The 20,425-nt window shown below is 41.3% G+C and overlaps 1 protein-coding gene across 3 annotated transcripts in view; it reads left to right on the forward strand.

Annotated features, from left to right (window-relative positions):
* The window catches only part of CPLX1 (complexin 1), a 104,182-nt gene that overhangs the window by 58,262 nt on the left and 25,495 nt on the right, over nt 1-20,425 (forward strand). For all 3 annotated transcript variants that reach the window (XM_074570503.1, XM_074570504.1, XM_074570505.1), the window contains exon 3: nt 7,296-7,471. In XM_074570503.1, coding sequence (XP_074426604.1) covers nt 7,296-7,471 — 176 coding nt within the window. The remainder of the gene's footprint in view (nt 1-7,295; nt 7,472-20,425) is intronic.

The raw sequence follows: 20,425 nt of genomic DNA on the forward strand, positions 1-20,425 counted from the left end.
CTCCTAAGTAAGAAGTGATAGGATTAGAGGAAATGGCCTCAAGGTGTGTCAGGGGAGGTTTAGATTGGCTATTAGGAAAAATTTCTTCACCAAAAGGTGGAACACGTGTCCCAGTGAAGTGGTTGAGTCACCACCCCTGGAGCTATTTAAAAGATGTGTAGACATGGTACTTAGGGACACGGTTTAGTGGCGGAGTTGGTGGTGTTAGGTTAATGGTTGGACTTGATGATCTTACAGGTCTTTTCCAACATAAATAATTCTATGATTCTAATGAAAAGAGAAAGAGAGAGCCCCATATGTCTAGGATAGTGTCACTGTGAGTCTGAAATCAGATCAAATGAATGTCATCTGAAAATGATTTCTCCACATACATTGCACAGGCAACTTTATTGTTCTAGTTAAAGCGGTATAAAAAGGACTTAGCATCAGTGCGAATGGATAAATCATATACTAACTGAAGAATTCACTTAAATACATGAATTGATAGTTATAAGCTAGAAAGAGAAAATAGAAGAGGGACATATAACAGTCATTTACTGCAGAAATGCACAAGTAATATTGAGATTAGATGTTGGTTTGTGTGCAAGTACTGTACTGCTCTACACAGCTAGAGAGAAACTGTCGCTGTGCACAGATGGAGACTTCACAGAGGAAATAATATAGATACTAAGAAGTTAGCAAAAGAAATGATGCTGACAAGGCTGGCAGCATCTTGCTCTAAAAAGAATATGTTCTTTTGTCTGCCAGAGGACACTCTCCAGCAGCTTGTAAAGTAGGGAAATAATTATGTTCTGTTAACATGGCTATCTACCTCATTCAGTTTTGGGCTTCAATATCCATCTGCAGAGTGAAACATTGCTCTTGCACATGTTAGAACCCAGTGCTATCTCAGAAAAATGTTGGAAAAATCATTCCTGGAAAGTTCTATGTGCCTCCACAAGGATTTGTACCAAGTTTGAAAAAGGCCCTTCAACATCAGCCTTTAAAGTCTGCCTTTGGGTGAGTAAGGGAAATGAAACATTACTGTACTGGTGAGAAGAAGCATTGGTCTCCAAATAGCTAGAGTTCCAAATAACTACAAATTTCCTTAAATATTTCAAACGGTTCAGAAAGAATAAAGAACAGTCAATGGGCTGCAAACATCATTTTGGAAACAAGAGCACAGCTCCATGCTTGCTGTAGAAAGCTGTTTTCCTGCAAATGCTTGCACATTTCTTCAGTGATAAGAACAAAGATGACTCTACTATCTACCTCCTACTCCTTCAACTGGGAAATAAAAGTGCAGGGCTTTTTCCTTCTGTAGTTTTATTATCCACCAGTTTACTCTTTTCCACCAAGGAAGTAAATGCCACACCAATGCTTTCAGCTGAAAAAAACCCTGACTTCCTCCTGTTAAAGTATTATTGAACCATTATTCGTCTGGTTGCTAAAAGTGCCAAAGCCATTGCTCTGTTTTCACTAAGTCCTAAGAGGGAAAATTTACATTCCTGCTGGACTTAAACAAAGTTACAGGAGTTATTTGTGTACAAGATAGTGAGCTATGAGTAGTAAGTTTGGGGCTGTTTCATTTTAGGGAGTCAGAAAAACTCATGGATGATTCAGTTGATTTTATAAGGCATCATGGAATGGAAGCGTGTTGCAGTTGCACTGAAAAAATCCAAACAATTTATAGAGTGGGTTATGTCTGGCTGTAGAATACATACTCCTTACTTTCCATTTTACTTGAGTCTAAACTAGCTTCTTTGTAAAATGCTCTTTAGTGATCATTCTTCTATCACTTTGTCTTTGCTGCAGGGGAGGTTGGGGATATGCTTGAAACACCTCTTTCTTCTTTAAGGGTGAAAGCATTACATTGGATTGCCATCCAAACATAACATGTTTGGGAGCCTGCTGTTTCTTGTCCAAATATTATGCTAGGGAGAAGTTACACTCACACACACGCACAAACACACATTCTGCTCCTGTACGTTGTAGTTGCGAGTTTCTACTCTGTCTCCGACTAAGGTGTACATATAAATCTGGATCTTAGCATGATTCTGAGCTGATGGTTTACTAGATCAGAAGACGTGGAGATGCATCCTGCTGTGTAAGACACATAGGACAAGGAGTCTACATGAGGCATCAACATGGCAAACAGGTATCTAAACTCACCAAAGGTAGAAGTGTGTTTTACCTGAAGCTTAATGCAGCCTTGGAGTCCATTTCCTGGGCTGTCATTCAGGCTCTGTAGAAAACCTCACTCTTAAGTGGTAGACAGAGACAACTGAAGGTCTTAGTGGGCTTCCATTTACTGTAATGGGAAGCCAGATGCCCAGCACACATGGACACATATTTGAGCAGAAACTTGAATCTAGCCATCCCTGTTGGGAAATGAATTTCACCCTGGTAGTGGGAACTGCTCTCTCAGCCAGTCTAGTTCATTCAGGTGTAATCAGCAGATGTAATGACTTTGCTGGAGGAAGGTAAATGGGTTGGAAATATAACACCATATTTTGAGGGCAAGGGGAACAGAGGTTCAGTTTGTATTTTGTCTAAAAGAATCTCACCTACTGGTGTGTATTGTGGCTGCAAAATACAGCCGAAATTCCCCCCACAATTCCCGCCACTGGAGCCAGGGGGAATAATTTGAAAACATCTCTGCAACATTTAAGCGATTTGGACAAAAACACTTGGACAAGATCTGATTCCTTTAGATACGATTCATATTGGGTTAAAATTTTCGTATGAAATTCCTTTGTTTTGTGAAGTCTTCATATAAATCCCAGCCTAGCTTTTGCTGACAAATTAGTAATTAAGAATCATGACTTCTGGAGAAACTAAGGAGTTCCATGATGATTGCCATAAGGCTTCTTTCTTATTGGCAAATTCACCTTTTTCATGAGCCTTAAAATGGGGAAAGGACTTCTTGTACACCAGATATAAGCTTTACATTATGGCCTTGATGAAAAAGGTCTCTCTTCAATAAAACATTCTTAGTTCTGGTTCTGAAGTGATGCTGCAAAAATGAGTGACCCATTCCTGACCCAGGACAGTACTCTGTGATTAGCACCAGATGTTTGGATGATGTGATAAAAATCACACCATGATTCAGAAACTTGGGGACATCAGTTGTCCTATCTGTTTGATCTAAATAGGGCTCAGCTACAAACAGTACTACCAAAGGACCACCTGCAAAATTTCCTCAGGGCATGCCTGTTTCAGGTAAGCTTCGCGCCACTTCCTCTGACAGCTGTGATTGAGAGTGCAAACTTCTGCAAGATCCTCTGAGATCTAAGCACACACATATGCAGCCCTCTTGAGAGACAGGTATGTGGTGCTATTTGTCTGCAATACAAAATAAGATGTGTGCAAAAGAAATTCTTTTGATTTCACTTAATTACCTTACCTGAAGCAATGGTGTGTGCAAGTTTCCATCATCCTGTGCTTAATTAAGAATGCCCAAGATGTCCCTCTTTCTCTGTAAGTCATCCTTAAAAATACTAATCCTGTTTGATATAGTTTTTGCAGCAAATAACTTTGCATGTCAATATTTAGGAGATTTTTTTTTTTAACAAGTAACAAACTGAGCACTGCTCCTGCAAGTTGACTTCTGAGTATATGTTTTCTGTGAGAAAGCTGGATTGATGTCAGCCAGGTATTGAAGGGATAGGTCATGGGAGGTGGTGCTCCTGCGATGGAGATCATGCAGTTTAAGAACTTACTTTCCTTCAGATCAGATGCAGGATCTGTTTGAGTATGTTCTCTTCACCCTTTTCCTTGTAAAATTCACTTCAGTCCCTTTTATACTTTATTATTGCTTTTCAGATGGCTGATGACAACTGAAACCAGAAAATGTCACATCAAAGTGTATCTGAGTGCACTCATAGTATTTGGCTTAACACCTGATTACCTAGTTCTTTAGCCCAGGTGGATCAAGGGAATAACCACTAGTTTGGAATGCCTGCCATGCCACTTGTCTTCTAAACAAACCAGCTCTGAGATGATACCCCTCATGGAAGTTTTTTATCATTTGGGGGATGGTAGCCAGAAAAGTGACATTTTGCACGTGTTGTCCTGGAGCTTTAGCCATTTCTGTGTTCTTCCTGTGGTCTTGTCTACAGATGTTGGAAATCATGTTGATTGAAGCTCCCTACTGATTAGTGATTACTTTGACATTCTCTGTCTTCTCTTTATGTCAAGGTAGATGTTATGGTTGGGATGTGAAAGAAGGCAAAAAGGCCCAGGCTTATCATATGAACAGATTCAGTAAGTGTGTCCTTCCCCTCTGTTTCCTTGGAAGCTTCAAATGTAGGCTTGAGGACAGAACTTCTGCTCTTCTGCTTGTGCCTGTAACTGCAGCATCTCAGCTACATGCAGATGAATTCTCTGGAGCATCCACTGCTGGAGCCAGAAGCTGTTATTCAGGGAGTGTTAATAAAAAAGCCTAAAGTTTAGGTTCAGGAATAAATGAGACAGAAAAAACCCAACTATACCAAAAAAACTATACCAAAAGTAACACAAGAGATTGGATTTAAAATGTGTGAAATTTTTCTTCTCATAATACAATTCCTTCTAATTAGTTAACAGTGATAGTACAGTGCAGCATTCTGGACATTTAAAAGATGACTTTGAAATCAGGGCTGAATTAAGACTTGAGTTTGTAAGGATCTTGAAACTACATTCTTGTTCCTGTAGGTGTCCTGTCTACCGAATAGCTGCAAAATCAAATATGTAAAGTATTCAAAATCTTGGTCTTGTCTAAGAGATAAAAGAAAGTCTATGCAGTTTCATTCCTTACCTGATGAATTGAGTTGACATTATAACTTAATGATAGCCTAGAAGTACTGCTAGAGGGAAAAAAATAACCTCTTTTTTCTGCTGAATTCTTCTTCGTAAATAACTAGTGTTAGAATCTCTAAGTGGAGAGAAGTTAAAAAGAGATAAACTTGATAGACTATTGGACCCAAATCAGTTTGCTCGCCAGTGTAAGTATTTGTGGAGGGGAATCCATAATTAAAGGTGTTACTGGCATTGGTCATCACTGATTAACACACACTAAGGCTGCTTAGTGAGGTCCCTGTAATAGGCATGTGTGACCCAGCTAGTCTGCATTGCCTTTCCATGTGCTATGAAATTATAACTTGCTTGCAGTTTCAGTTAGCCTTCCTTGCATCCCAGGAAAGATATCACCAGATGGTCTGAGTAAATTTGCCCTCAAAATGCAAGAGTTCCTGTATTACTCTGACACTGCAGAGGAAGATGCAAAATGACAGTACGGGAAGGCTGACAGTAGCTAGGGACCATAAATATGCCAGCTGGGGTTGGTTTGGGGTCCCTGGGTGTCTTCCTCTTTTTATCCACAGGCTTCACAACAGGTTGGAACTGTCATGAGGCTTGTGGTTAGCTAGCTGAATGGAGACAGTCATTTTTACTATCATTATTTTCCACCTGGAAAAACCCCCATCTATAACAACCAGATCTTGTCAGGCTTTCCCCATGTTTCTTTATGGGAGATGTAAAGGGACCATTTCTCTGTCACATTTTGGGGGATTGGAGGGTTGGCTTGATTCAAGGCTGCTTTCAGCCTTGTTTGGGCTCTGGGAGAACATGTGACTTGGAAAAGGAATGTGGAGGGGAAAAACCACAGGATCTGCTCACCTCTCGACAAATTCTTTGGTGGTTTGTTAGAGACAGTAGTTAATCTGATAACTGTCATCTCTGGGGCAATTCAGGAGGAATCATCCTGACAGGTTGCAGGTGTTTCTCTCTGTAAGAACCAAGGTTGCGCCATTGCCATCCCAAGAACTGACATGGAAAGCAAGAGCAAACACAGTCCTCCAGTGCTGTTGACATACTAAAGAGGTAATTTATAACAGAGAGATAAGGGGTTGTGAAAACCTTTCCCCTTCACTTTGCCTCTAATAATGCCAACAAACAATTATTTGGAAGGACGTTGACAGTGTCTCCATCAGGCCTAAGCCTTTAAAAAGGCCAGATAACTTTGGCTTATGCAAGGCAAGAGATGTTAAATATGTATACCTGTAAGTGCATGCGAGTGTGTGTTACAAGAAGGCTGTCTCAGATTAACTCTGAGACTTAACTAAGTCTCAGCCAGCAAGGACCCAATCTGGAGCTGACTTCACCCAGGAACTAAGGGCAGTAACCATCCACCTACAGTGTTCTTCCAGGGTGAAAGTGCCTTTTTTGGTTAATGACACAGGGTATTTTTCTGCTTCAGGCAAAGTCCAACACAACTCACAAAGGATATGTGTCTTTACATCATTTGTGTAACCAGGCTTGATCTTTCTGCAGCCCTCCAGTGCCCTGACGATGAAGTATCACAGTAAATGACCCCCCCTTTCCCCAATACCTCCTTTTCTCCCCAGATGGATGATTGCCAGTCATTTGCCAATGAAAGTGCCTCTGCAATACAGGGTAAATGGCTTTATGCAGCCCTGTGTGGACAGCGGGGCATGCAAGAAGACTCCCCATTTACATAATAATAACAAATATTGCATATTATCATATTATTATTATTATAATAACATTAACATTATAATATTAATGACTAAATATTGCATAATAATAATAATAAATATAGCATTTTACAATAACAAAGAATTGGTTCATGAGCACACAGGGGCTGAAAATTTGGGACCAATGTGCATGCAGGGATAGAAAGAGGACCAGACAGATCCAGGATCCCACCTACATACCAAGCATTAGAAGCAGTGGTGTCCAAGGGTAGAGATGCTGCTTCTTTCTGGTCCATGATAGGAGCCTAGAAATCATCAGCAACTCCAAATGTTTGCTAATCCTGTGTGCACCTACCTGTCATGGGATGCATAATTTCTGGCAACAATTAAGACACTGCTTACTCATCCCTGAAACTGAGATTTCAAATTCCTTTCCTAGCCCTGATGTAATTTCTTCCTGGATGTATCACCTGCCTGTTACATTAAAGACTCTCCAAAATCAATCTTCAGTCACTTGACTGAGCTGATGGAGTGAAAACATTGCATGGATGGCAGCTTGCCCCCTTCAGGACTGCAAACCAATTGTGTTGCCATCACAAAAGTCTACAGATGTAGTCTGTTCCTCTTGGTGCCCTGCTTCTCCCACCAGTGGCAGGTAACCCACTCAGTCAGACTAGGTGCTTTGCCCACTTGCTGCCTTTGTGGCGAGTGTGCCTCCTCCTCAGTGGAAGGAGAAACCTTTCCAGATGCAGGGGGAGTGGAAGGAGGTTCTGAGTTAGGGGAAGGAGAATGGTTTTCCCAATTTCTTATACGGCTGACTTTCTTCTGTGCTTTCTCTAGGGGCTACCAAAGACATGGGGAAGATGCTGGGTGGGGATGAGGAGAAAGACCCGGATGCAGCCAAGAAAGAAGAGGAACGACAGGAAGCCCTCAGGCAAGAAGAGGAAGAGAGAAAAGCCAAATATGCCAAGATGGAGGCTGAAAGAGAAGTTATGAGACAAGGGATTCGAGACAAGGTAGGGATCCGGCTTTTGGCACATACCGAGCAGCCCATAATGCTCAGTGGAGATCTACTGTTTTCAGATGATTTGTCCCTGAGTCGCTGCATAGAGCCTGGTACTTTGCTGCACCCAACTTTCTAATCTTGTTCACTGTCCCTTGAGATCTGTTAATGTTTAAACACACCTGCCACACGAAAAAGCACTGCAAAGTTGCAAGAGAGAGTGAAGATGAGGGGAGAAATTTTTCTCATTATCTGTTAAATGCACAGATTATTTTAAGTGTCAAAGGTTTTTCTGTCCCTATGTGGGTGCTTTCCAAGCTTGCATTTGTGGTTTGTGAGAAGGATCATAATTCGGTGTGTTTCTGAGAGATACAGTTCAAGTACCTTCTGTATTGCTTCCAAGGCTTTCTTTGTGTTCACAGGTGAAATGGGAGAAATCTACTCTACTTTTCACATTTAGACTCCCACTGCTCACAGGGGATTAATCTGAAAGAAAGAGTTTCATTTTTCTGAGGGACTTAACCATTGGTTAAGTCACTATTACTCTCTTCTACTCAAGTTGATTCTTGTAATGAGAAGGAAATTAATAATTGGGAGGATTCAGAATGAGATTGAAAAGCAATGTACAAAACAAACCTTTGCCAGAGAAATGAACTAATTTAAGGTAGCTAAGCCCATTGTTACTGTACATTATGCTTTGGGGACTGATGCATGGGGAGAGAAGGCAGTTTTGCTACCTTACCCCCAAGACCGGGTCAAAATTGTTTTTTTAAAATAATTTGATTTTATAGGAAGAGGCGCTGGAGCTCAGATAACGGTGAAAGAAATGTGGCTAATGGTTGCAGGAGGCCTTTCTGATCATGAAGGCCTGTGTGTTGAGGCCTTATATCATATGCCAAAGACCAACAGAAAATACCTGTAGGCAGAATGAGGAAGCCCGGCGCAGTATAAGTGCTGTTTCCTGTGCAGTGCCTATGTCTGCACAGGTTACAGTGACCTAAGAACATGCCTGGGAGAAAGGTTCAAAGTCTTACTGCTGAGCTGAGAGTGGCTGTCCATAAACAAAACTATGTCTGCACTGGGCTAAACTTCTGACCCAATCCTTATGATTCAGGAGGAAAACAGATAAGGGTGAATTGTTCTGGTGGCATAACGCATCTTATAAAGAGGTATTGAGAATTTTTCTGCAAATAAAGAAATTTGAGATTATGCTTCTAAAGAAAGAAATTGTCAGGGAATTGTCTATCTGTGACACTGGCAGAGAAAGGTATTCATATGATCATTTAAAAGAGGGTATTGATTATCAGACAGACAGATTTAGAACATCTACCTGGTCAAAAGTTTTTGATTTTATAATGTATTTAATGAATATATAGATAGATAATGTAATATATTAATAGAAACATATCAATGAGCACAGCATATGTTTATAGGGGAACTGTTTCTAAGCAATGATATAGGTCTACATTAGACCTGAGGGGAAGAAAAAAAAAGAGTAATGAATTTCTGAGTTGCAAGCCAATGGGCTAATGACCTGTTTTCACTGGTCGTTGTCTCTTCTGCTGGACCACTCAAGTGTTCCCAGAAGTAGATTATTTCACCTCTGCCATGCCTTACAATGTATGTTCTCACCTCATTTACTATGCGGTATCTGAATTCTAATGGCAATATAATGAATTTCCTCAATCGAGGGTTTAATTATTTGTTACTATTATTGTTATGCTTTCACTAGTATAGTTGATGAGTTCATCCCAAGCACGGTTTCTTCTAAGATTTATCTGAGTGGGGGACAAATATTTTTGTTAAGTTTTTTCTGTTTACAAAGTATAAAAGCAGAAGGGTCATTACATGATAAAGCCTTGATGGCAGAAGAATGTTAACATCTTGTTGGATCAGTGAGGCTCTATGGCACAGTAAGAAACACTCAGGACTTCTATGTCTCTTTGCTGGCAATAGGAGAATGGTGAAGTCTGGGGTTTGATGTTTGTTCCTGTAGGCGACATATCATGCAGCAGAAGAATGTGCAGTCCTTGTCCTGTTTAAGAGTGAGTTCTTCTGTCTCTGAATGTGTGCCATTAATTCTTTCCATTTTTCTTCCTGGGCCATTAAATGCTCTCAGTGGTTAAGCAGTAAGATTCTCCACAGTATTTGGCATTGTCCGTGTCCCAGGAAACCCATGAAGACTATTCAGTTCTTTGTAGATATGTGAGACATGTAATTTCCAGGTACTTCATGTTTTCAGATAGGTGGTATTGGAATTTACTGCTAGAAAAGTGAGAACATTTTGGTTGCTGGCAACAGGGTAAGTCCTTAGTTAGGGCCTTTGTTCTCTCCAGTGGGAAACTGTTCTCATAACTCTGCTTTTTTTTTCTTTTAAATATGATTGCTGAACTCACTTTTGGCTGTAAATCACTCAGACAAAAAGGCAATGAGGATTTATAGCTGCAGTCCTATGTTCTTATGCGAGACAATCATCACAAAACATCATATAATTATTTACTTTTAATATTTCATTTGCCTATTTCCATATGTAACTGGTGCATAGCTGTGAAAATCCTATCTTAGGGCAGGAAAAATACCAGAATGTGAATTGACTCTGTTCTCCAGCAATATAAGACCTTTGAAACCAAGCACTAAGCTCATAGGGGGCAAACTTAACTTTGGTAAAACTTTGTTGCAATAAACCAGCTTCACAATGTTCGCAGTGTTAGTACATCTATGGGTTGTTTCGTTATTGTCTAACTTCAGATGCAGATATTGCCAAGGGCTTCAAAGGAATGAAATGTCACTGCCTGAAAATGCAATTTTGAAAGTGCGTTTTTCCTTGCGAGGAAGAAATATGTAGTAGATTTTGCATTGGAGACTACTGACAACTGAAAAAAGTGCAGAAATTGTATTCTTCATGTCAAAAGATGAAGGATCTCAAACAAAGAAAAGATTTCCCTCAGAAATGAATCATATTCTGTAATTCAAAAGATAAAATTCAGATGTCAATGAACAGAAACATTCTGTCTTATCTCTTCCCTTTAAAATCATTGATATTAAACCACTGATATGAATTTTTATCCAGCACTTGTGGTCTAATGAAGCTGTGGCTGCTGTTCAATGTGTGGGCCTTAAAATGGACTTTCAGAGATACATTTGTATTGTGCAGATGGAGAGGTAACATTAACTTGACTCTTCTTCTACTTCCAAGGTGGCTTTTGATAATTCAGGATAAAAAGCAAACAAACAAAAAAAAAATCCTTGCTTATTAAGTTCACTGCAGATACTCTTTGTTCTATAGACCAAAGAGTGTTTACAACTGGGTCGCAGACCCTGTGGCTATAAGAAAGCAGTAGGCCTGGCTATGACACTCCCAGCGCAATGCTTTGCAAGACAGGGATTATATTGTGCCTTCCAAGAAGCAGGCTCTGAGGTGGCAAGGAACAGTCAAAACGCCTGTAACGATGACAATCAAGAAGAATTGCACTCTGCAGCAACTAAATCATGGGCTGTTCTGGGTGAAGAAGGCTGCAGGGACAATGTCCTGTGGTGTTTATTGTGTTCCAGACACATTTGATTCATAGGTTATTGAGGAGACTGGAAGCTGGAGTAAGCCCAAGCAGAGCTGGAACAAGGAAAGGACATTTGCAGGTTGATTGAAAAGCACCGTAACCCCACAGATCATTTTCATGTCAGTATTTGGAGACATCCAAGGGGATAAAGTGATTTGACCTGGACTAGAATTCTGCCAGAACTTGTCCCCCAGCCAGTTGTATGCAAGGATGTCCTGGCTGGCCTGTGTTGCCTCTGAGGCAGATTCCTGAGTTTCTGTATCAGTTTTCGCCATAGCTTAGAGTACAGATCTTCAGCAACAAACTAGTTTCAGGATTACAGTCCTTTGCAAATTTACTATATCACCCACTTCTCTAATACTTTCAACCTTTGGAAATTCCAGCTAGAAATTCAATTTTCTGCTTTGTACCTCCAAAAAGTCCTCTTTTCTGCAAGGCAGTGACTGTCTTTTGTGAAATGGTGAAAAAACTGGTCTCCTCCAGTAAGTGGAAGCACGAGTAGAAAGTCAAAGGTTTACAAAGTTATCTGGGTATGGCTAAGGACATCAGTCTCCCTTGAAAGTGGAGAGAGAGAACAGTACCTTCCCAGATGTGCTTTTCAGCACAAAACAGGTATTGATGTACCTGCTAAGGACCTCCAAGGCCATTATTAAACATAACGATCTTCAGAGTGATTTTAGGGGATCTGTAGTTTCATCTTTATATTCCTTTGGAAATCCCAGGATATGCAACACGTCTTGGTCTTTGTGAATCCGGCCACCTACACGTATAGAATTCTCTAGGTGGTCTATATGAAAGTGTGTGTTGCCAGGTCTTATCTCTTGGCGTTAAACTAACAGAGCTTCCCTGATGGGAAAAGGTGCATGGATTTCTTCCTGTGCTGCAGCTTTAGGTCTTTTTTTAAAATTCAGAACCGGGAGTCACCGTTAGCAAACCACTGGAGTTTGGAAGCAAGATGACATCTTTTTCATCTGCTTCCATAATAGTTAGAGGTTCAATTATTTAGCTGAACTCAGCAGGTTCAGTTTCCAGCTGCTGATTCCCCCACTAATACATTTTGGGACTCATTAGTCAGCTGCTTTGTGCAGCTCTGCCTTGCTCTAACATAGTTTCTACATTTCACACTAATCCAAATCTACACCAGTAGATGTCACTTTGGATACTTGCTAACGAGATCCCACCAGGTGATGCTTCTGGAGCTACTGAAATGTCTCTTGAAATGCAGGCTTTTTTAATGTTATGCACTGACTAGGGTGACTTGTAGAGTCCTTCAGCTGAAATCCTCACTTAAACAACTTTTTTCTCACTGAGCTGGCTGGCAAAACTATGCACATTGCTGGCACAGGGCTGAGCATATTCACACACTCAGAACTGGGTGCAATATAAACCCAAGCAGATGACATACAGTGGTTAGTGCTGGAATTTAGCTAGAGAGGACATCTGAATGGTGTCTCAAGCCTTCCTAGCTGTGACTTATTGAAAATCCAAGGATTTGGCTCACCGACTTGGAAAGACAAGAAATATGGACTCCAACAAACGGCCTTTTGCAAGTTCTCTTCCAATACCATTGCATCTGAGCAACTGTGTCTGAACAGCCAGACATTACTACCCTGCTGGAGGTGCTGTTCTACCATCTCACAGTTCAGTCTACACTTCTGGCCCTCATACCAGGGTGCCCCATTACCGGAAGATCTGTTTGGAAACTAATATCCAACAATTTTAATTGACAAATTATTCTGTATTCATAATAAGGCACCCTTCAGTACAGCCCTCCCTCACCCCATCAGTTATTTATTTATGTTGCCACCCAGAGGACAAGAAAGGTGAGAAGGCAGTTACTATTTGTAATTTATTGTCAGATCACACAGTACAGCCTCCCTCTCTTTCCTTTGTGCTTTTTTTCTTGTCGTTGTTGAACGGATGTTTTAGGATCTTTCCTTTTTTTCAGAGCCAGGATAGACTGACTACATTGCAGAACACGGATGTGGGATCTATGAAGCACTGCTTCAATTCTACAGAACTACATTACTATAGGGAAATAATATACACGCCGTTGTATATACCAAGTTCGTGTGAATGTACACACAGAAAAATATATATAGAGAGAATTTCAATAGATTTTCTTTAATCAGAAAGAATTTTTTTCTTTGCATATAGGAGAAGATGAATGCAAAGGAAATGTCAGCATCATGGACAAAGCCTTACTTCATTCCAGTTGCAGTGGCAGTCTACATTCCTACTTTACCATGTCTAGTCCACAGCTTGAGGAGGTGCATGAGGGACCTGCCCTCCTTCAGGGGACTAGCAATGGTTAACATCTGCATAAAGAGACTATTTAGTTCTAGTTTACTGGGTAGTCATTCCTACACTAATAGGTCAAATCCAGTACATGAACGAGGAAGAAAAGCTACCTACAGGCATGCTGGATCCAGAGCTCTCTTTTTGCAAAGGCTGTAGACTTGTCTTAGTCTACTTCCCCAGCAGAGCAGACACGGCCCACTGTCTACCAGAGTTTTGGCTGGAGTCATTCATGCTGGCTCTGCAGAACAGGAACTGCCCAGTTCTGTACGATGGGAACTATGAACCCGTACAAAGAAAAAGATGGCAGGTCTTTTCAGTGGATTTCTGCCTGGACTACCTATGAGAAACATGAAGTTATCAGTATGCAATAACCTCTGATATACCAGTTAGCTCTGTTTATGCCTTTTTTATGCTTTGTGATTGTAAGAGTGCCAAATAATGTTTCTCATTCACATCAGCTAGAAAGACCAAGCTCGGTCTCAGTGTTCGAGCCTTGCCAGGTGCAGGGATGAGGAGGAATGAGGCCTGGGCACTTGACCCAACCTGGCCAACAGGGTTATTTCATACCGTGAACAGCACATTCAATATAAATTAGAAAGTTTGCTGTGTAATTTCACTCTCCATTGATGGCAGCGGTCCAGAGAACTTCTTGCCCCGGTGCCAGACCCCCTTGTCCCGAAGGCGGTGTGCTCGCAGTGTCTGACACTTGTTGTACTGATATGATTGGCTGAGTATAATTCTTGTGTATCTTATATTAGTATCGGAATCAATACTGGTTCTTTAGTATTATCGTTAATTAGTTAGTCATATTCTATTAAATCTATTTATATTTCAACCCTCATGTTTCCTTATTTTCCCCGATTCCCCTTCCCGGGTGGGGCGCGGTCATCAAGTGGTAGAATGATTGTCTAAACGACAACAAATTTTTATAGATTTTCTCAAACCATAACAATGATCCACATTCCCATTGCTTCTGGTTTTTAGAAGTGGCTGCTATGCCCACACCCTTCCACTTGGAGTTTCTTTAGTGAGTACAGCCAAGACCACGTGGAATAATTTCTTGGCTAAATCCCACCAAGGGCATGAATGCATCCGTTTGCATTGAGAGGAAGAACAGCTTATTTGCTGCTCTGCTGTTTTGGGGGACAAAATATTCTTTCCTCAATGGAAAACCCCCTTAGTCAGGACAGTATAAAATTTGGCTAAGTGGCTGGAGGACCTCTGAGTTTTTTCCAACACACCCTCTCCAACTCTTTTAATTTATCTCATCTTTAAAGGTAGACAGTTCTGTCCTGCATCATGCTGCTTGTGTCAGCCTCAAAATGCAGACAATAGCAAGAGAGTAATTTGATTTGATCAGTACTATTGCCCGTAATAAGTACAGCTACACTATTTTCTTCATGTAATTTTTTTTTTCTCCTGGCTTACGAATCAGATGCAAGAGGAAGGGCTTGTACAATTGTTGGTTCTTTTTTATGTCAAGCCAATTCAAGGACTGTGAAGGTCACCAAAGAGAATTTAAAGGTCTGTCCCCTTTTTGTGGCAGCCAAAGAGCTCCCATTACTGCTTAAAATCAGGCATTAGCCATATTATGTCTGTTATATTGGCAGTTTGTTATCTGAGTCTTGAATGATCAGATAACTCACCAGAACTTAATGAGACCAGTGGAGTTACGCCTGCTTGGGAATGCAGCCTGATGTCTTCACTGCTCAGCTAAGGGATGCATCATTCTTTTCTGTTAAAAGTCATCACAGCCAGGTTCAGCCTTTGAAATGCTGCTGCTTCCTCAGAGCAAGATGTGACTTTGTGCTGGCCTCACTACAAAGCTCTGCATCTCTTCTGACATTGCTTTCAGTTTTATCAGCCTGTGATTTAAGACTGTCAGGGAGAATTAGTCACCCCACATTCCTGAAAGAAGAAGGGCTGATACTAGGCCAGATCTGAGTTGATGCATGGGACAGCATGATAAAGTTTGGGACATATTTTGCTTGTGGTACTTTTGTAACCTTTGCCTGCTGTGTGTCTTTGTTCCTCATGGGTGCTTGTTGCTTATGGTTAAGCTGGGAAAAGAAGGGAGGATTTACATGGCCATTCCTGGTGAGTGGCAATTCATATGGCCTCCCTGAGGGTCTAAAACAGGCCTCAGCATTTCTCTTCCCTTCCTCACTAGCCAGCTTTGAGAAAGTCATGAATAGAGTTGACTTAATCTTACCAGACTCTGGTGCAAGGTTTGGAGCTCCAGGGGACAGCAACCCTCTTGCTGATGCAGGAGAAGGCCTCCCTTTGACCCTGTCAGAGTTTGGGTAAGGCAGAAGGGCTGTCTGTCACAGGGGAGAAGTAGGGTACATGGGGAAATATTTGCCCTTCTATCATTTCCACTGGATGGGGTTTTCCAGGGTTCCCTCCTTTTCCTTTCAGCACGACCTTGAGTCCTGTCTCTGCTGTAGGCCTTCTCCTTTGGCAAAACAGCACATAAGTATGCCTGCTCCTGCCAGGAAGCAGAGACTCTGGTTATTTGTTATCTGCTGAGGGGGAGACTTCATTGAGGAATGGCTTTTCCTCAGTTAGGAAAAAGGGAGGAATAATGCAACCTGTCAGCTCCAGGCCACCACATCCAAATTCCCCAGCATTCCCTGAAGCTGTTGGCATGGTCTTCACAAGACCAGCCTAAACCAAGTACTGTGGAACAGGTACAGTGCTTTTATGCTCTTGGTCCCAGCCAGACCTCCAAGCAACCCATTAGATATTTAGGGTCATAGTGGGTTGAGCTGACTTTTAAAACTTGCACCATATAGGTCTGTAGGATCTCACTAGTCATTTTACAGCTGCTGGATTATTTCTGTCATGCTCAGTAACAAAGATGTAAATTCTGTCTCCTTGTTAAATAGGCTGACCCTAAATTAGAGGAAGGATTGTTCAGCCAGAGATCAAAACAAAAAGATAGTCCAAGCAGAGGTCTGGTGTGGGAAAGGCATCTGACAAATTGCCCCTGGAATAGAACTCTTCATCCACTCAAATGCAGAAAGCACAATGGGGCTGTATGTATTTTTTATTCAGGTGGCTTTTGTTTTATTGTATGCCTGATTTCCTTCTTGGACATTTATTCCAGATGCTGCCAAGGAGTTTGGGGAACGGAGACATCCCAGTGTACACCTCTCAAAAACCCCTACAATGTCACTTTTTGATGTTTCTGATGAATCCCTGGTTGTTGACTAGTAGGTGGTGCTGAAAGCATTTCTTTCCTTTCTCTGATGAGTGGCTTGTACCACTGAAGATTCTATAGGCTGGACCTACCAATTTAAACTACAAATCTGGCCAGCAAAGGCAAAAGTGTCAAAACAGTATTGCAGAGAAGCAGAGAATCAGCTTCATCATGTCTGTGTGCTTGGTCCAGCTGCATATCTGTCTAGAAAATTCTCACTTGCTATCCTCACATTTCCTTTGCTCTGATGTTGTAATCACAGATTTCTGTGCACTGTAGTTTGCAGTGAGTATGAGAGTTTTTAGAAGGCAAGAAGCTAGTAAACTGCCTTCAGTCACGTGAAGTACAGCACCTTCACTTTCTGCAGCCAATCTCTAGTTGAATGACAAGGAAGACTTTTCTGCCCCTGCCCACTTTGAGTTATTTTCATATAACATAGGTTTTTAGCTCGAGGTGGGAATTAAAATCTGTGGCTTGAATTTAGCTGAATTTTGATCTAGAGTTGAGGCTGGGAGTTTTCAGAAAGCAAGGCTTCTGGGATATTCTCCATCCATACCTCATTACTACTAATACAGCTCTTTTCTAAAGTGTTTTTCATCCTGGCCAGCTCTGATAGGAGAGATGAATGAGAAGATTTAAAGCAGACACAGAGAAAGATGTTTTTGAGGTATGCTCAGACCTCCACAAAGCCTTGGACATGATGCAGAGCCTTCTGGAAATCTGAGAGAAGAGTTCCCTGGCTTCACCCAGGGCTCTGTCAGTCTTATGCTGTTTAACAGAAGTAGGTTTACTTCAGTTAACTCCGGAAAGTTTGACAGTGCCTTGTAAGTCAGGAAGTACAACACCAATGTCTTCTATCCATGTGCCAGCTGGTCTTCCAGCCTTTGCAAATCTGTCCTTTCTAATTTAGAGAGACAGTTCTCACTCCTAACTATGCCATCTCCTTCAATAAAAGAGGCAATAACCTATATGTGCTCTTGAAACAGTCTCTCAGTCTCGATGTGTGCATTTGCTCTTCATTTGCCTTTCTCCCATGTCTTGAGAAAGGAGGCAGATTCCAGAGGAGGAACCGAGGACCACGGATCAAGCTGAGAGCTGCAAGGGAAGCTTTATGTTGATTTGTTGCTGGTGAAGTCTGACTTGGACCGTGAGAGGGCTTGTGGACTCATCTCTCTACAGGCATTTGAAATGTGTTCATCTCATCCCAAACCAATGTAGGGTGTATGTTCTACTTCTTATAGGTTGTTCCAAAGGAAAACAATGTGTTGTTGTTAAGTTTCAATGCATGGTGAAAGAGTCCCTTCCTCCTCCAAGAGATTTGCTAGGGAAGGTGCTATGTGAGCAGAGACAAATAGAAAAGCAGTGATCTGCTTTTGGATGAATGACTCTTCTGTCACTCAGACAGGCTGTTTGGCAAGTGGTTTAAGGTGATTCTGTGCTGCCACGTTCTTTAGGTGTGGATTTGGAGGTGGAGGGAGGTAGGGGGTGCTTCAGGGTTTCACTTTCAACAGATAGTGAGAGAATCTCAAACAACAAGCTATGCCCAGAAATAGGAATATCCCTGCTCCAGCAGGGAATCTGATACTGTGAGGGAAGGAGCAGGAATCTAACTTTCTCAGAACTGCTCTGGAGGCTCTTTCCCTTGACAGGTGTGTGTGGCCCCAGGCTGAAGCTTCCATTTTCTTGGAGATTTAGTACTCAACCTTGTTTGACAGGCTCAGTGAGAGTCAAGGAGAAAGACCTGTCACTTACACTAGTTACAATCTGCCTCTCACTCTGACATGTCATGTTAGAGCCTGTGTAAAAGGCACTGCACCCTCCAGGCCCTTCCAGAGGCTGGAATCACAAGTCTGTTCACCGACGTTTTTGGCAAGAATCTGATTGGCAAAAGTGATCACAGTGGTGGGGCAAAAGCAATCACAGATTATGGAACAACTCAACACACCAGCATTTGTATTGATTTTTCTCTTCTGCCTTCTGGCTGTTCACTTATGCTGTTACATAAAATGGTCAATTCGTGTTCCCAGCACTGCTTTTTATCTCTTCTTGCTCACAAATGCAAAATCATATTTTAAAACAAATAAACAAGACTGCGTTCTTGTCCTTCCACTGACTGGTTCTGAGTTTCAAAAAGCCAGTTACTCCCAGCAAAATACAGCTCCTTCTCCTGGGATTTTTGAATACTGAGAGCACTTACAAAAGCATCAGGCAAAGGATAGAAGACAGGATGCTTTGCCTTAGATTCAGCACTCCCACACTGTGTCAGAACTGGGAACTGACTTACCTAAAATCTTTTAGTCTCTTCTTTTCAATTTAATGATCCACATGAACACATCAGTGTTAGAGGAACCACATGATAGGTAACAAGAGTAAATATCTGACAATAACATAGAGTTTGAGCCCATTAAACTAATTTAAATCTGCTTAACACAATTATGAAACCATACCCTTGATAAAGCCTCTTCAGAGAAATATTTTAGGCTCGGAGACATTATATTTTTTAAGAAGTCTCACCATTTAGAAAGTTTTGAGACATCTTTGTTTCCAGGTCCAGCGATCTGGGCACCCCTTGTGTTATTCCTGTGTTGTTCATATATATTATTGAGGCAGGCAGAGACAATATTTGAAATCCTGGCAGGAGATGGTAGTTCAAAGCTCCTCTCTGCCTACTTCTACAACATATATCTTGTCAAGTGTCTTAACTACAGAGCAGTGGGAATAAGAGCATAGCAGTTTAAAAATAAATTTGAATTTTTAGTTCAAAACTAAATGTAAAAATTCATTAATTTCTCTCAAGTCTGATATGAAACAGAGTTGAGGAACCAGCTATCGATTTGAGGGTGGGGGTAATTCAGGTGCAGAGAGACCAATAAAGGTGCTTTGTCCTGATAGCACCAAACAGCATGAAATCCATTCCCATATCTCCCACATACACTCTGCAAGCTTTTAACACAAAATATAACTCTGCATTTTTAGGAGAATTTCTTGACATTTGCTCAGTGATGACTCAGAAGCAATGTGGTAAGCCCTGCACTGTTGTTCATGTATAAGCTTGAACACGATTCTGACAAAGACGCCTGAAGTAAAAAGTTCAAAGCTTCAACACTAGGTAAGCACAGCTTTGAAGGAGTTTGGTAAGAACCCAATAGGACAAAACTATGGCTCTTCCTAGTGCAGCTATCTTGCAATAGCATTGCACAGTTCCTGTTCCCTCAGTCTTTTGTAATCAGAGCATCATGATTGTGAAGTAAGGCAGTTCCTTAAAAAGTACTAAAAATGTCACAGCTCCCCTAATTAAAATCAACCCTGAAAGCTCTGAAGTGTTGGTGAAATGGAGTAATAGTTATTAAAGCACACGAGTCTTGCTAAGAGACGCCAGGTCTCTCTTGCTTTACTGTACTCGAGGGCACACTGAACAACTTCACAATATGAATGAAAAATCCAACTGGAAGCCGCACAATGGGATGGCTTTGGAAACAGATTAATTTATAAGTTGGTGCAGAGCTAACAAAAGGCTACATTGGATTGATCTATCATGATTTTAATTAATAAAACACAACACTGTCTTCACAGGTCTGATTCAATTGGGCAATCCATGCACTTTCTAGTGATCATGCTCTTAAATGCAGCTCCCCTCCTATAAAAACCTCCAGTCATGCATGCAATATAGTCCTGATCACAGGGGATAAAACTTCTGATAGTTCCTCATTTACAAAAGTAGAACTCAAAGGCAAGAACCTCATTTGCAGTTATGAGTAGTGCTTGGGAAAATTCAAGAGTTGCAATGGCCTTATAATTTGCAAAATACAGTAAATACTGCCAGTAAGCAGCCTCATGCTTTCTAAAACAGAAATTACGGCCGTGCCTTTGTGACAGGGTGAAGGGTGAAGTGACATATAACAATAGG

The sequence above is a fragment of the Larus michahellis genome, chromosome Z (assembly GCF_964199755.1).
Source record: "Larus michahellis chromosome Z, bLarMic1.1, whole genome shotgun sequence".
Lineage (NCBI taxonomy): Eukaryota > Metazoa > Chordata > Aves > Charadriiformes > Laridae > Larus > Larus michahellis.